A 16,003-nucleotide genomic window follows, 5' to 3' on the forward strand; every position below is an offset into this window, starting at 1 on the left:
AGAATTTAAGCGAATACGAAGTGGAGGCAAGGAAAAACGTACTATTTGTTGTTTTAAACAGTGATATAATCAACAAAAGGAAGTTGATTGAGTGACAAAGTGTCGGAGAAACTCGAAAGCTCAAGATCACAAAGAATGCACAGTGCCCAAAATAAAAAAAGAAGTTGTCAGATATCAAAGAAACCGTGAAAAGGCGAGTCGTAGCCCACCGTCCGAGTGTCATATGAAAGCTTATTAGGGTACAGAGAAAAGAAAAAAAAATAGGGACACAGTGAGAAAAAAGCTCGAAATGCCAACTTTAATCTCGAAATTTCCACTTCAATCGCGTAAATTATTTTGTCATTAAAGTAGAACATCATAAACTTCATCTTTAAATCATTTAATTTACTAGTTTCTCAAATACCATACTAACTAAAGTAGCACGTTAAATGCTTTGTTTTGTATTCTGTGCTCTATGTGTGTGAATCACTACGTGCTTCTTAAACTGACTTTCTCTTCCTCCGACAGGACACAGAATCCATTACATTCATGATATTACAGCTCTATGAATAATTAAAATAAGAGATGTATACTTGATATCATTTTCATGATGGTAGGAGTTAAATCATGTTATTAAACATGGGAACACGGTGGCGCAGTGATAGTGACAGTGACACAGATTGTTCCTGCCTCCCACAAGATGCTTGCTGTGCCGTGCGTGACCATCGATGAAATACTTTATTGTAGCAGCACTGTCTCTTTCAAATGTACTAACCCCCAATTCCTGTCCTTCCTTTTCTTTCTCTAAGTAACCAATCACCACATAATCAGCTCTGTAATAGATGTTAAGCCATCTGTAAGCTTAGAACTCTGATTCTTCAAAACTTTTAAGGAACATTGAAATATCTTCGTAGCACATGTTTAATTATTCTATCTATCTATCCTTCCAGTGTCGCGCCAGCCCCAGTAAGAATACAGCGTGAGGCAGGAACAATCGCTGAACTGGCTAGCACTGCGCCACTGTGTCATCACATGTTTAATTATTATCAATATAGATTATTTAAATGATGTTAACATTTTATCTGTATAATGTAATAAACATATTTTGCTGCATTTCATCTTAAAAATGATATCGTCATCATATGTAAACACGTGCTTTATAAAGTGGTGCAGGTTGTGCAATATTATAACTATATTGCAAGTTTACAGTGAGGTAATTGTACTTGTAAGTAGAAACAGTTCTACAAAGAGCACTTGATGGACTGATTGAGTGCGTATATAGTTCTTGGGATGAAACTGTTTCTGAACCGCGAGGTCCATACAGGAAAGGCTCTGAAGCGTTTGTCGAATGAGAGCACTTAAAATAGCGAATGGCTGGGGCAGCATGCGCTTGATTCTGTAAACCGATAATTCTCTTTCCGATCAGCTGCTCCGAATGGTGCAGTGAGAGTAATTTGGAAAAAGATGATCCGCTGTGGCAACCTCTAATGGGAGCAACTGAAAGTACAAGAAGAAGGTGCAGTGAGAGTAACAACGATAAAGCAGCTATGGTATTTAGAATAGTTTGACCATTCCGTGGACCATTATATTGTTACAGGTTAATTACAATCAGATGCCTTAAACTAATGAACAATATGCAGTTAATTTCAGTGTATTTGATAAAGCCGGTGTTGTGGATGTACAGTAAAAAAGAAAGGGAAACCACACTGGAACAAAAGCACTGCTTTGACGCTAGGTGCCGCCAGTTTGTAAAACCGAGCGGAGAACTTGCGCATGCCAGGGTTGGAGCTACCGTGAAAATGTTCGTGGCTTTACACCAGGTTTAGGTTTTATATATCGCGATTTGAGCATGGAAACGGGCTTACGCAACATTTTTGTGCATACACACCGTTTATACATGAGGCTCCTGATCCACGTCCCCTTGATAAATAATAGAAGCGCAAGGCGGCTAGGGGGAAAAAAAGAAAAAAAAAAGAACGTGAAGGGAGGTTATTGGAGAAGGAAGCAGGAAGGAGAAAGCCAGTTCAGGAGAGCGAGCGAGCGAGTGAGCAAGTGCAGGCCCGCGCTGATTGCAGGCAGCTGGGAGAGGCGAGCTCGAGCGGGGTGATTGGCCGGCACCCGAGGGCCGACGGTAGTAGTCGCTCCTGCTGAGCGCTTGTTTGGAGCAGGAGTGACCGGGAGAAGGTTGGCCCACCGCAGCGAAGGCAGCAGGAGTCGGGGACTTGGGAAGTCGAAGCACCAGTGTGAGCATCCTGGTCGCTGGGGAGCCCAAGTCTCGGTCTGGGTGAGCAGAACCGGAGCCAGGGATCGGAAAGGCCACCAGACCAGTACAGTATAGAAGGTCAACTGCATGTAGGGTGACTCCCCTGGTGCATAGCCTAGATAGGAGAAGCAGGGGAGCCACCAATAGAAATGAGGCACCATGCTTTGTGTTTTTAAAGAGACTGCTTCCAGCCATTATTTTAACCTCGGGTTTTAAAGATTTTTTTTTTTATTGGATTTTAACCTCCACCTTTCACCTGTTTAATGGATCATTTATTTAATAACTTATTTTGATGTATTGCACTTTACCTGATTTTGGACACTTTTGATTTTGTTGGTTTTAATAAAAGCACTTTGCACTTTTTGCACCATCCCCTTGCTTCATTGTTGTGCCTCACTCTCCAGCTTATTGGTGTCTGGTTCGAGAGCTCCCATGAAGCCAGACGGGAGCATGGAGCTGAACCCGCATCGTCACAGTGAGAAAGGCATGTTCAAGCACAGGTAAAATGCGTGCCGAAAGAAATCTCTCAGTTTAAAAGTTCATTTTAAAAGGTTTGGTGAAAATTCAACCAAACAATCCACACAAGAATAAAGAAAAAAGGTTGTTACATACGTAGAATAAAGGCAAAAAAATTTGAAAAGTTTCTTCTATAAACGTACCTTTTCTTGCTTTTCTTCACCTTCAGTATGCTGTAAATGTATGGCACTGCACGTTCAATAGAGCATGTTAACTTTCATACTATTGAGCATGTAAGGCATGGTTTAAAAGCGTATGCCCTCCATGCTTTACACATGGCAAGTTAGGTCACTAACTGAGGCTAATCTATAGTCAGAGGGGAAAGAAGTAGTTAGAATATACCAATTCAATTCAACTTATGGGGGTTATAAGAACCTCCCATAGACTATACACTAATATACCTGTATAGGCAAACATTTAATATAACTTAAATAACTAGCAAATGGCTCTTATAAAATAAACCTTAAAATACTTTTGTGTTTATTATAATTCAGTGTTTCACTTATTATGGCTGGTAGTTAATCAGAGAAACGAACCAGGACAGAGAAGAGTAATTGAATCAATCAAAGCAGATCAATGATACAAAATTGTAAATATTTCTCCACACTACAACTAAAACTTTGGATTTTCAAGAACTCAAGCTTGACACAGTTACATTCAATGTTTTGAAGGCATCTATCACTTTTATAATTTACAAAATGTTTTTGAAAGGGACAAATAAAAAGGGGTTTGTTCCTGCCTTGCGCCCTGTGTTGGCTGGGATTGGCTCCAGCAGACCCCCGTGACCCTGTGTTAGGATATAGTGGGTTGGACAATGACTGACTGACTGACAAATACAAAGCATGCAAATCTTGTATTTTTTTTTATAAATGGTCTGTGAAGTCATTGACATACATTCTCTGTCTTTAAAAAATGTTAGTAAATACAAATATAAAAATATGAGATATTTGAAAAATGAGAGCAAACTATTCAGTCCATCAAGGTTGTTTGGTGAGCTAACAGCCAAGTTGCCCCAATATTTCATAATTAAAAAAAGGTCATGGTATCTACTTCAACTTCCTAACTAACCTCTGCATGAAGAGTGATTCCTAGAATATGTGTGGAATGAGTTTTCATACATATTTAAGGAATATTCAAAGTCTTTATAAATAGTCTCTATATGAGGTGAGGCTCATGCCATCGATTTCTTCAATACAAAACAAATGCCACAGCTTGAGATACTGGGTAAGAGAAGCTGTATAAACTATTAATTATTAAACTACCTCCATTAATATTTTACCATAAACACCATATCATGCATAAATCACTGTTTCAAAAGTTGAAAAATGGCATTTTCAGTGTGCTAATCATTTTTATTTTACAAATCAATTGCACTGGTGAAAGACTTAGTTAAAATGATGGAGAAAGTGTATTACAAGATCAAACAGGACTCATTAAAGGGTGTCTTCTATTATAAAACCTTCAGTAATTACATGTACAATATATCCTTACAGTGTATGAGTTTCCAAACATCCTGTAACCTCTGGACACTGAAAAAGATTTTGACAGAATTTAAAAGGCATATGTCTTTACTATTGCACACTACGCAAATTTGAGTTTGGGCCCAATATATGCACTAAACTATTATATAGAAGTTAATGTTTACATAAACAATAAAAATTATCAAATGTGACACAGTTTTGATCATTCTAGAGAAATATGAAATTCAAAAAATAAAAAGCCTACCAACACTGCCCAGTTGCTACATTTTTTTCAGAAATATACACCTCAAGCAGGTTTTCTTCAGAGAGTCTGGCTGACAGACTGAGAAAAGTCATCAAATTTCATCCTCCGCTTTCTGAAATACTTAAGCCACTATTTTGCATCATACTCCTCCACATCTTGTTCACATGGCTACTCTCTCATGTCCACAAGCATATGAACTCTTGCTATTGTAAATTAATATTTGTTAATTTTGCAGAAGATGCAGGCCAGATATTGGAGTAGTCATATTGGATTTGAATTGTATGCAAAAATAATTTAAACAGTCAAACAAAAGAACTGGATAGGAGACAAGAATTGGAGTTGAGTCACTTGTAAGTGCAGTCTGAATGTAGCCTTAGTAGAGCGTAGCAACAGGAGTAGTCAAATGCAGTTGGTATGGACGTTTCAACTCTTTTTTTTTTTTTTTAACATTGTAACTTATCTATAGCATTGCTCAATACTTGCTGCTTATGTTTTCATCTTACTTTATAAGAATTAAAATTGTAAAAATTAATATAGAACTCTTTTTAGGGTGTCCCTATATATTAACAAATTTATTTTTTAGAAAGTGAAGACATTATTTTGATTTTGTCCATTTGGAATATAAAAAGACATTTGCAAGAAAGTTTTACAAAGATCTAAAGCAGAAGATGGCAAGGTATTACCTACACTGTGCTTAATTTGTGGGTGTTTATTGACCTCTGTATGCATAGTGTTTATGCATTTCTGAACAAATATGCTTCAAATCTAATTTTTCAGTAAGACAATACAAGGTCAGTAGGTACCTGCTCAGCAACAGTACCCTAACCCTTCATCAATTTCAGTACCTAAAACTGTACTAGCTAGTAACGATGAAGATATAGGTTGTTTTAAAGACCTTATCAATGTATTCCAGCACTTCACCACTACATGATATTAGGCAATCATGGGAACAAGATCTTTCAATAAGAATATCACATTGGGAACAGATTTCAATCATCCAGAAAATACATTCTTCCTCAGTTTGTGCAAAGTATGGCAGAATTCGGCACAAAATTGTCCACATACACCAAACTCATCTATTTTAAGCATGGTTAAAGAAAAGCAATACAGTGATCCCTCGCTATATCGCGATTCGCCTTTCGTGGCTTCACTCCATCGCGGATTTTATATGTAAGCATATTTAAATATATATCGCGGATTTTTTGCTGGTTCGCGGATTTCTGCGGACAATGGGTCTTTTAATTTCTAGTACATGCTTCCTCAGTTGGTTTTCCCAGTTGATTTCATACAAGGGACGCTATTGGCAGATGGCTGAGAAGCTAGATTGCTTACTCTTTGCTTACTCTTCTCTCTCTATTGCGCTAACTTTCTCTGATCCTGACGTATGGGGATTGAGCAGGGGGGCTGTTCGCACACCTAGACGATACGGACGCTCATTTAAAAATGCTGAAAGATTATCTTCACGTTGCTATCTTTTGTGCAGCTGCTTCCTGAAATGACATGCTTCACGGTGCTTCGCATACTTAAAAGCTCGAAGGGCACGTATTGATTTTTGACTGAAAAACAAACTCTGTCTCTCTCTATCTCTCTCTCTCTCTCTCTCCCCCTGCTCCTGACGGAGGTGGTGTGAGCTGCCGCCTTCAACAGCTTTGTGCCGCGGTGCTTCGCATACTTAAAAGCCAAACAGCCCTATTGATTTGTTTGCTAGAGATTGTTTTCTCTATCTATGTGACATTCTGTGCTCCTGACACGCACTCCTTTGAAGAGGAAGATATGTTTGCATTCTTTTAATTGTGAGACGGAACTGTCATCTCTGTCTTGTCATGGAGCACAGTTTAAACTTTTGAAAAAGAGACAAATGTTTGTTTGCAGTGTTTGAATAACGTTCCTGTCTCTCTACAACCTCCTGTGTTTCTGCGCAAATCTGTGACCCAAGCATGACAATATAAAAATAACCATATAAACATATGGTTTCTACTTCGCGGATTTTCTTATTTCGCGGGTGGCTCTGGAACGCAACCCCCGCGATGGAGGAGGGATTACTGTAATTAAGAATTACTACATCAAAAAAGTGTTGAGGTTTTTTTTGGTTAGGAAGACAGACATTTTAAGGTAAGGCAGTTATTCTCACTAATTACGGCAATGTGTTGATTAACACATGCATGTAACAATTTCACTGTTTTCTATACATGAGGCAATAACAACCATATAAACCCATAAAAATATAGGCATCTAAAATTTGTTAAGGTTAACATCGAAATTATGAATAAAATCATCAAGCACTTGCTTTACTATTTCATATATTTTGGGAATTCCTCCTATTCAAACAATTTTGTGGAAAATATTTACATATTTGTTCGATTGTGCTTGATTTACAATTACATCTAATATTTAGCATCCTTATTTGGATTAACACCAGACAGGACAGAATTATTTAAAGGATAAACTGTTACAATGTTCCAAAGTATACTTTTTTAAAACTTTTTTCAGTTCACTAGAAGCATCCCTATCCAACCTCCATAACTCAATGAGAAAGTGACAAATTATGTAGAATGGTGCTGGTGGTGTTTAACTGTATGGGTTGGATATGGTACTTGCTACATAATGTGTTGCTTTGTGAACAGTGGTTCAAGTTAGGACTGGGTAATGATAGGTAGTAGGAACTAACTATTTTTAAAAATTTGCATCAGTGGCTTTATAATTCGCAATACTTTGAGCATTTCAAATAATTAACCTGTTTTACTTTATATATTTTATCCACAGCACTCATCCATTTGCTTTACTTTAAATAATGAAAAATAAGATCAATTTCTCATACCCCATCACTGTGGCTCTACAAAGTCAGTCTCACTCAGCGCCAATACCCATGCTTTCCACGTTTACTATCTACAGTTTTTTCTTGCCTTCAGTGTGTAATGGCAAGTAGTTTGACATTAGAAGGGATCAGGAGATGATTCATATCCAAAAACAAATCAAAGGGTCATTACCAAAAAAATAAAACAATCATGTGGGTAATCCATAACGAGAAACAAAAATCAAAGTCAAAAGATTGTAACCCAAAATAGTTTGTCAGCAGAAGATGTAAACTAAAGCACTAGAGAGAAAGTTGGGGAGAATACCCATAATATTGTACAAAAGTGTAACACAGATGGTGGCATTTTAAATACAGTTGCGCCAATGAAATCACACGGTGAGATTTTTGGGGCAACACCAAAGAACAACTGGCTGTTGTGCTGTTGCAAGGGACCCCCAAGAAACCCATCAGAAACAAAATGAGGCCATGGGGAAATGATGATAAAATAAAATAACAAGTCTCACACCGTAATGTACAAGGAAATCAAAGTAAAAATGAATTCTCTGAGGTTCAAAATCCAACAAAATATTAACACATCACACAGCCAATATTATTAAGTAACAAATAAATAAATAAATAAATAATAAAATGAATGAATGTCCTTTAATTTGTGTTTATATAATATAGCACCTTTCACAGAGCACTAGTAAAATTGCAATTCAAAATTGAAAGTACACCTGAAAGTCACTTTAATTAGTCTCTTATAGTGATCTTTAGTGATCTTTATCATTGGTGTGCTTTTTTATTCTTTATTTCTAGGCTAGCTTTCACTGAATTATTTTTATTTTTAGACGGCTAACCATTTTAATTCATGTATAGTATCTATGTCTCTTGTTTGGCATTACTATCATTTAGAATTATAAATCTAGTGACAAAATAATGTCAAAAAACAGACATCTGAACCATTTTTTGTTCCATCAAAAGCAAAAGTAAAAGAAAAAAAAGTTCTTACATTAATAACGGAATGATTTACCCTGGACTTTATCTAAATAACGTATTTATCAAGTTTTGTTAATCAAAAGTAAGACCAACAGCATATGTATATTTGTGGAAAACACAGATGATTTGGAGGAACATCAGATCTAAAGAACTAAACCTTAGCAATTCATCTGCAAGCAGTCCTAACACTAGAATTTAAAATAATTGGTCAATTAAATAAATGAGTATAAAACAGCACAGATGTAGATATATGTTGTTGAAGCATTAACACATTCATTTTCTAAACCTGTTAATTATAGTACAGAGGCCACAAAGGCAGGAGTTCATCTAAGAAGCACTGGAGCCAAGGCAGAAACCTACCTTAGACAAAGACAGACTCACCAACATACCCAGTACATACAAACTTCACCCAGGGACTAGGGGTCTCATGCAAAACGCGTAGAATTCACACTAAAGCATGGTGTACGGACAGAAGTTGAAATGTGTGTACGCACAAAAAAATTCAGATATAGAAAAGTGTGTGTAAGCCAACTTCCACGTACGTCTGCTACATAAATCCCTGTCTGCGTGAAATGTAACGCTCGTGCACGCGCCTGTCGCCCCTCCCAGACTCCTCCCAGAATTACACCTCTTTGAATAAGCAAATCAATATAAATATTCCCTTAAGTTCAGCGTTCTGTGAAAAGACAATGGCAAAATAATATTCTTCTTTTTTCCCACCGTTAAGTTCAGAAAGTCACACAGGGCATGAAAAAAAAAGGAGCTGTCAGATATCAAAGTCGCCGTGAAAAAGCGAGTCATAGCCCACCATCTGGGTGTCATATGGAAGCTTATTAATGTACAGAGAAAAGAACAAATAGGGACACAATGGGAAAAAAAACCTTGAAATATCAACTTTAATCTCGAAATTTCCACTTTAATGACAAAATAAATTACGTGATAATAATTAAAGTAGAACGTCATAAACTTAATCTTAAAATCTTTAGTTACGATGAGATTTGAGAAACTAGTAAATTAAAAGTAGCATGTTAAATGCTTCGTATTCTGTGTGTTCTTCTACTCTATGGGCGTGAATTACTACTTGCTTCATAAATGGGCTTTCTCTTACGCCGACAGGACACAGAATACATTACATTCATGATATTACAGCTCTCTGAACAATTTAAATACTAAGATGTATACTTGATATCATTTTCATGATGAAATGAATTAAAGCATGTATTAAACATGGGGCCACTGTGGCGCAATGGTAGCAATGAGCTGGTGCCCTGTCCAGAGATTGTTCCTGCCTTCTGCAAGATGCTTACTCTCTTTCAAACATACTAACCCCCAATTCCTGTCCTTCCTTTTCTTTCTCCAAGTAACCAATCGCCACACAATCAGCTCTTTAACCCTTTAACCGCCAACTCCCTAAATATTCCCCACGCCAGGCGAAATCTGAACAATTTTCGTTTTTTTTACTTTTTTACATTTTTTTTACATTTTTTACATTTATTCAAGCAGTATTGACCACTAAATGTTGTGCAAGTTGCCAGTGTATACACGAAATCTATAAATGTAACCTGAATTCTCAGCTAAGCAAAACATCTTGATACCAAACCGTGCCCTTTTCAATGGTAGATACTGTCGAAACTGTAAGCGGCCCTTCCACGACAATAAACTTTCATCAACTGCAACTGACGGTCCTGGCATGTAGGGCAACTGAAATGCTTCAAATAAATGATCAATCAAAGGACGTAGCTTGAACAAGTGGTCGCGGTTTGGATCTTTCTTATCTGGCTCGTTTCTGTTGTCATTCAAATGAAAGAATTTCAGCAGCAAAGAGAATCGGTTACGTGTCATGACAGCTGCAAAAATAGGTGTTGCATACATAGGATCTGTAGACCAGTACATCTCAATATCTGGTTTTCTGATTATTCCCATCAACATCAAAATCCCAATGAATTTTTTCATTTCGTTTTCATCAGTGTCAAACCAAGCACGAACACGGGAATGTGGAGGTAAATTGGGATTTTTCTCAATAAACTGTGCTGCATACAGATTTGTCTGATGAACAAAATGTCTGATCAAATCAGGTGACACAAACAGCTCATAAAACTGCTCAGCAGTGTAATTGTTTACATCAACAATAAAGCCACACGTTCCCTCAAACGAATGCAGAAAAGGTAGTTCACCACGGGCAGCAGCCCAGCTGAGATGCTGGGGATACACCCACTCAGCGCCGTCATCCGATGCGTCTTCATTCACAGTATCATGCAGCGCACGTTGCTGCTCATCACTGTCGCTAAAATCTTCTTCAGAACTGCTACAATCATGATCAGAACTGTCCAAAATCGCCTGCAAAGCCCCACTTGAAGTCAGTTTACGTTTCGCCATATTCACAGCTGTTACATGCGAATCACGTCACATGACCGGCCAAAACAACCACAGACTTGTCGAAATACAACGTAGTAATAATACCCACGCCAAACCGTCAGTTATACTACTTGCCAGGCATTCATATAACCACAGGCAAATGTGCCGGATAATTCCGGCAGTATGGCGTTAGCAATAAAACAACGGTGCCGGATATATCCGGCAGAGGGCGGTTAAGGGGTTAATAAATGTCAAGCCATCTGTAAACTTTGAATGCAGATTCTTCAAAACTTTTAAGGAACATTGAAACATATTCGTAGTACATGTTTACCATCCAGGGTCACGCCAGTCCCAGGAAGCATACAGAGCGAGTCAGGACCAATCCCTGAACAGGGCGCCAGTTCGTCACCTCTGTCCACTGTGTCCACATATTTAATAACAAATGAAGTTAAAAATGTATCTGTATAATGTAATATATATACACTTTACTGAATTTCATTTGAAAAATGATATCAAGAGCTCAAAGAACATAGTGCCTGGAAATCTAAATCGACAGTCATCATCACCTGTAAATATGCTCTCTTCTATTGAATTGAATTCCTTTATTGTTATTGTATGGTACAATGAGATTCAATACGCAAAACCTCCATAAACTTTTTTTTTCCTATAAAATGGTAAAATAACAATAATAATAAGATAAAAAAAACAAAGAAAAATATACAGGTTGTGCTCAGGTTGTGCAATATTACAACTGTATTGCAAGTTTAAAGTGAGGTAATTGTACTTATAAGTACAAACGATTCTACCGGGAGCACTTGATGGACTGATTGAGTGCGTTTACTGTATATCTCTTGGGATTAAACTATTTCTGAACCACAAGGTTCGTGTGCAGGAAAGGCTCTGAAGTGTTTGCCGAAAGGGAGAAGTTCAATTAGACTGTGCACATGGCTGAGGCAGTGTGTACTAGAAGCTGTACCCGAACAATTCCCTCCGCTCTTGACACAATCTGCAGTAGAGCTTTCCAATCAGCTGCTGTAGAGCTGTGATTCCACACTCAGATACAGTGGGTTAAAATACTCAGTGGTACACTGAGAGTAACAACGCTAAAAGCAGCTATAGTATTTGGAATAGTCTGGCCATTCCATGCACCATTATATGTTTACAGGTTGATTACAATCAGATGCCTTAAACTAAAAAACGATATGCGGTTAATGTCAGTGTATTTGATAAAGTTGCGTCAGGGATGTGAATCTAAAAAATAAAGGGAAGCCACCTAGGAACAGCAGCACTGCTTTGATGCTGGGGGCCACCAGTTTGCAAAACCGAGCCGAAAACTTGTGTACGCTATGGTCTGAGCTGGTGTGAGAATGTGCATGGCTTTATGCCAAGTTTAGTTTTTATACATCGCGATGCGAGAATGGAAATGGGCGTACGCAACATTTTTGTTTGTACACACCATTTATACATGAGGCCCCAACACATTTAGCTGTGAGGAAGCACTGTTAACCACTCTGTATTGTGCGGCACTGTCACGGGAACAGGTTGTAGATGTTGACAATACACACTAGCTAAATGTTTTAAATAGAACCGGATTACGGAAGCATTCTACATACTCTATTATTGCTAATTAATAGAAGGGATTCTTACCTCCTCTACCATTTTGGAAATTCTCAATCTAATTTTATTTAAGCAAGTCCAGTATGCATATACTATACTATGGACACTAGTTTAAGGCCGTTACAAGCAGGTGACGCAGTGGTGGCACTATTGCCTCAAGTCCTCCCTGTGTGGTAGCGCTTTGAGTAGTGAGAAAAGCGCTATATAAATGAAATGAATTATCATTATGCTAGGGTATTTGTATAATGCTGACTTAGCACCAATATCTAATCATCTGATTACTTTAAGATATTTTGTAAATATTTGGAACTCTTCTCCTATAACCTCCAACATTTCACTGTCAGTTGAGCAGCATATTTCATGGATGTTAGCACTTTTACTGAATTGTACAAACAACAGCAGCCTTCTGCAGCCTAGACTCACTCGGAGGAAGAGGCAGAAACTTCAGAGATGAGCAAAGATATTGTAAAAATATTTATCTTATAAAACAAGAATCAACAAAGCTTTGGGAGAAGTCTAACATATGCCTGTGAAAACAAAGTTAGGAGCCATTACATAAATGACTTAACCAAGAATACAAGGTCTAGGCAAACCAAAGTCAAAGGAAAAGAAGGTGTTTCAGAACTATATTTTAAAAAATCACAGGGAATGACAGAACTATAGATCAAGGAGAAAGTCTCAGGTTAATGTATTGACCGAGTCCCCAAAGACTGCAGTACTAATCACTGCACTACTGTGCTGCAGTCAGAGAAAGCCATACTTTATAAAATGTATAATTAATTAGTCAGCCCTATATTGTTCACTATATTTTACTTTATATGCCAGATCATGTTTGATCTGCTTCATTTAAATAAAGAATTTTAAATAGGTATGCCATGATTATATTTTTTAATATACTTAGCAGATATTGTGCAATATGTTATGAATTTTTCAAAAAATATCAGATCATTTTTAAGTTTAGCATATTATTTTCTTTTTAGTTTTTGTTTTCTAACAAATAGAACAATTTTCACCTTTTCATTTGCTGTGTAATTGAATCATATCAATAAAATAAACTTTTCCATTAAAAACCAGGCAAAGCAAGTCAGGGCAACCATGCTCTCTCATACCTGTTGGAGTTCATTAATAATTTTGTTCTTCTCTTCAATAAGCTGGGCACAATGTCTTTGTTGCATATTCAAAGCATCGCTCAAGTCCTGTGGGATTTCTTTTGCCTTGGCTGAGGCCCACTTCTTCCTGATGTCCTCAAACTTTTCCAAGCTTGTTTTAGCCTCATTTTCCAACTTCTCTGTTCTTCACAAAAATACACAGTAATGACAAATCAGGTGCAATGTATCTGTATGAGAATCTTAAAATGACACAATGTAGCTTTCTCAAACATATTTAATCTCAAATCAAAAAGGGATTTTGGACTAGGCAAAGAAGTCATTATGCCAAATTTTATAATAAATACACCTAATCACAGCAACTGAGATCATAATACCAAAAGTGAATTTTGTATTATTTCAAAATTTTTGAGAGAATAAAGGAAGTAGCAGAAACAGTGGCATTTCCCATATGGTATATTAGCAAAGCATTGGATGACTCTGCCAGCACAGCTAATACACTGATAAGGCTCGCTTTTTTTTTTTTTTTTGCTACATTCGTATGTGTGAGAGATTTTGGTAGTAAAATATAAACGCCACTTTAGCCTCAAAGATAATTCTATGAACAGTTAAAACTCATCAAAGTTTGATACCCATAGATGTTCTAAAGAACAGAAGGCAGATGCAACAGTTTCCTTTTATAAAGATGAGCAGTCTAGGTTAGAGAGTGGAACAAAATGGAAGAATAAGTGAGTGGTACACATGTGGGAACAGGCATATACTCTCAAAGAATAGAAATGAAAGTCCTTAATGAGATAATGTAAGTTCTGAAGGTGAGCAGAAAGGTATTTTTACCCTTTTGTTCTTTTCCAGCATATGCCATATTATATCTATCTTTACTGAACAAAGACTCGATAATAACATTTTCTATATTGATGTCTGGTATAATTTAAGTGGGGATCTATGAGATGGCGGGAAAGACTCCTCTTTTCAATTATTGTTTGCTGATGTAACTGAAATAAAACAGTAATGAAACTGTTCAATCCATCCACCTATTTTCTAAGCCAGTGGTGTTCAATTTAGAAGCACAGGTTACAACAGCTTGAATCTACTTCAAGGCCTAATTCCCAACCCACTTACTGTGGCATTCTTGTACATGCTCTCCCAGCAACCATTTTTTTCATCCGCAGTTCCTAGATAATCTAAATTTTTAATACTAAGTATTGTTTCAAAACAAGTCTAGTGAACACTACCCTTCTGATTGACTTATTTCCTGCCCACACCTAATTCCACCTTTGCACCATATATTAAGCAAATAGGTGTCTGCTCTCTGCAACTCTGTCACAAAATAATGGGTTTGGTTTGTGGCTAAAAAGATAGATGCCTCTAGCATATGAGTTTTTCAGTTCAGGTGATTGGTATGATTACTTTTTACAAGGGAAGAGGCTCAGTGTTATGATATAATAGCTTGTATGCAGTCATCCATCGCTTTTTGAATATTTCTTGGCAATCCAAGTGCTAAATGTAAACTCAATCTCAAATAAGATCGACGAACTGGCTGCGCTGGTGAAAAATGTAAGGACCTACAGAGAATGCAGTTTGTTGTGTTTCTGCGAAACGTGGCTAAATAACACCATCCCAGATGCCAACGTGGAGCTACCCGGGTTTAGCACAGTTAGAGCGGACAGAGATGCAAGTACCTGTGGTAAGCACAAAGGAGGAGGACTCGCTCTCTATGTTAATACACGGTGGTGTCACTCTGGACATGTTAACGTCAAAATCTCCACTTGCTGCAGGGATATCGAACTGTTGGCCGTAAGTTTACGTCCCTACTACTTGCCCAGAGAGTTTGGACACGTCATTGTTGTCATCGTGTACATCCCTCCTCGGGCGGACGAGGAGTCAGCGAGTGACATCATCCATTCCGCTGTTGCTAAGTTACAAACGCAGCACCCTGAGGCGCTTGTGCTAATCGCTGGAGACTTTAACCATGTGACGCTGGACAAAACATTACCTGCATTCTCCCAGTATGTGCACTGTAACACCCGGGGAAATAAGACTATTGATTTACTTTATGCAAACGTTAAAGACGCATACAGCGCCACCCCGCTGCCTGCGCTTGGGAAAGCAGATCATAACCTGGTTCTGCTTCAGCCTCACTATAAACCAAAAGTGAGAGTCCTACCTGTAACCACACGATCATTCAGGAAGTGGACTCCGGAGGCTGAGAATACTCTGAGAGAACTTTTTGGAACTACAGACTGGGATATCCTGCAGGGATCTCATAATGAGAACATTGAGGAAGTTGTTGACTGCACTACTGACTACATCAACTTCTGTATGGACATTGTAGTTCCAGTAAGAACTGTACGCTGCTATGCTAACAACAAGCCATGGATTACAAGTGACATCAAGGGCCTTTTGAATCAGAAGAAAAGGGCTTTTAAAGACGGTGATCAGCATGAGCTCAAGCGCGTGCAGAAGGAACTCCGAGTCCAACTCAGGGCGGCGAAGGAGCAGTACAGGAGAAAGCTGGAGCAGAAGTTGCAGAATAACAGCATGAAGGAAGTGTGGGATGGGATGAAGATCATCACTGGCTGCAGCTCGAAGCGGGGTACCACCATTGAGAGAGATGTGAAGAGAGCAAACCAAATGAACAACTTTTTTAAC

The 16,003-nt window shown here is 37.9% G+C and overlaps 2 protein-coding genes across 3 annotated transcripts in view; both read right to left on the reverse strand.

Moving 5' to 3' along the window:
- selenoi (selenoprotein I) overlaps nucleotides 1-16,003 on the reverse strand; it is a 788,955-nt gene that overhangs the window by 701,694 nt on the left and 71,258 nt on the right. The window lies entirely within an intron of this gene.
- The window catches only part of drc1 (dynein regulatory complex subunit 1 homolog (Chlamydomonas)), a 51,776-nt gene that overhangs the window by 28,172 nt on the left and 7,601 nt on the right, over nucleotides 1-16,003 (reverse strand). Inside the window, exon 4 of the mRNA XM_028797347.2 lies at nucleotides 13,358-13,541. Within this exon, the coding sequence (XP_028653180.1) occupies nucleotides 13,358-13,541 (184 nt within the window). The remainder of the gene's footprint in view (nucleotides 1-13,357; nucleotides 13,542-16,003) is intronic.

Source organism: Erpetoichthys calabaricus, chromosome 3, assembly GCF_900747795.2.
Source record: "Erpetoichthys calabaricus chromosome 3, fErpCal1.3, whole genome shotgun sequence".
In the NCBI taxonomy this organism is placed as follows: Eukaryota; Metazoa; Chordata; class Cladistia; order Polypteriformes; family Polypteridae; genus Erpetoichthys; species Erpetoichthys calabaricus.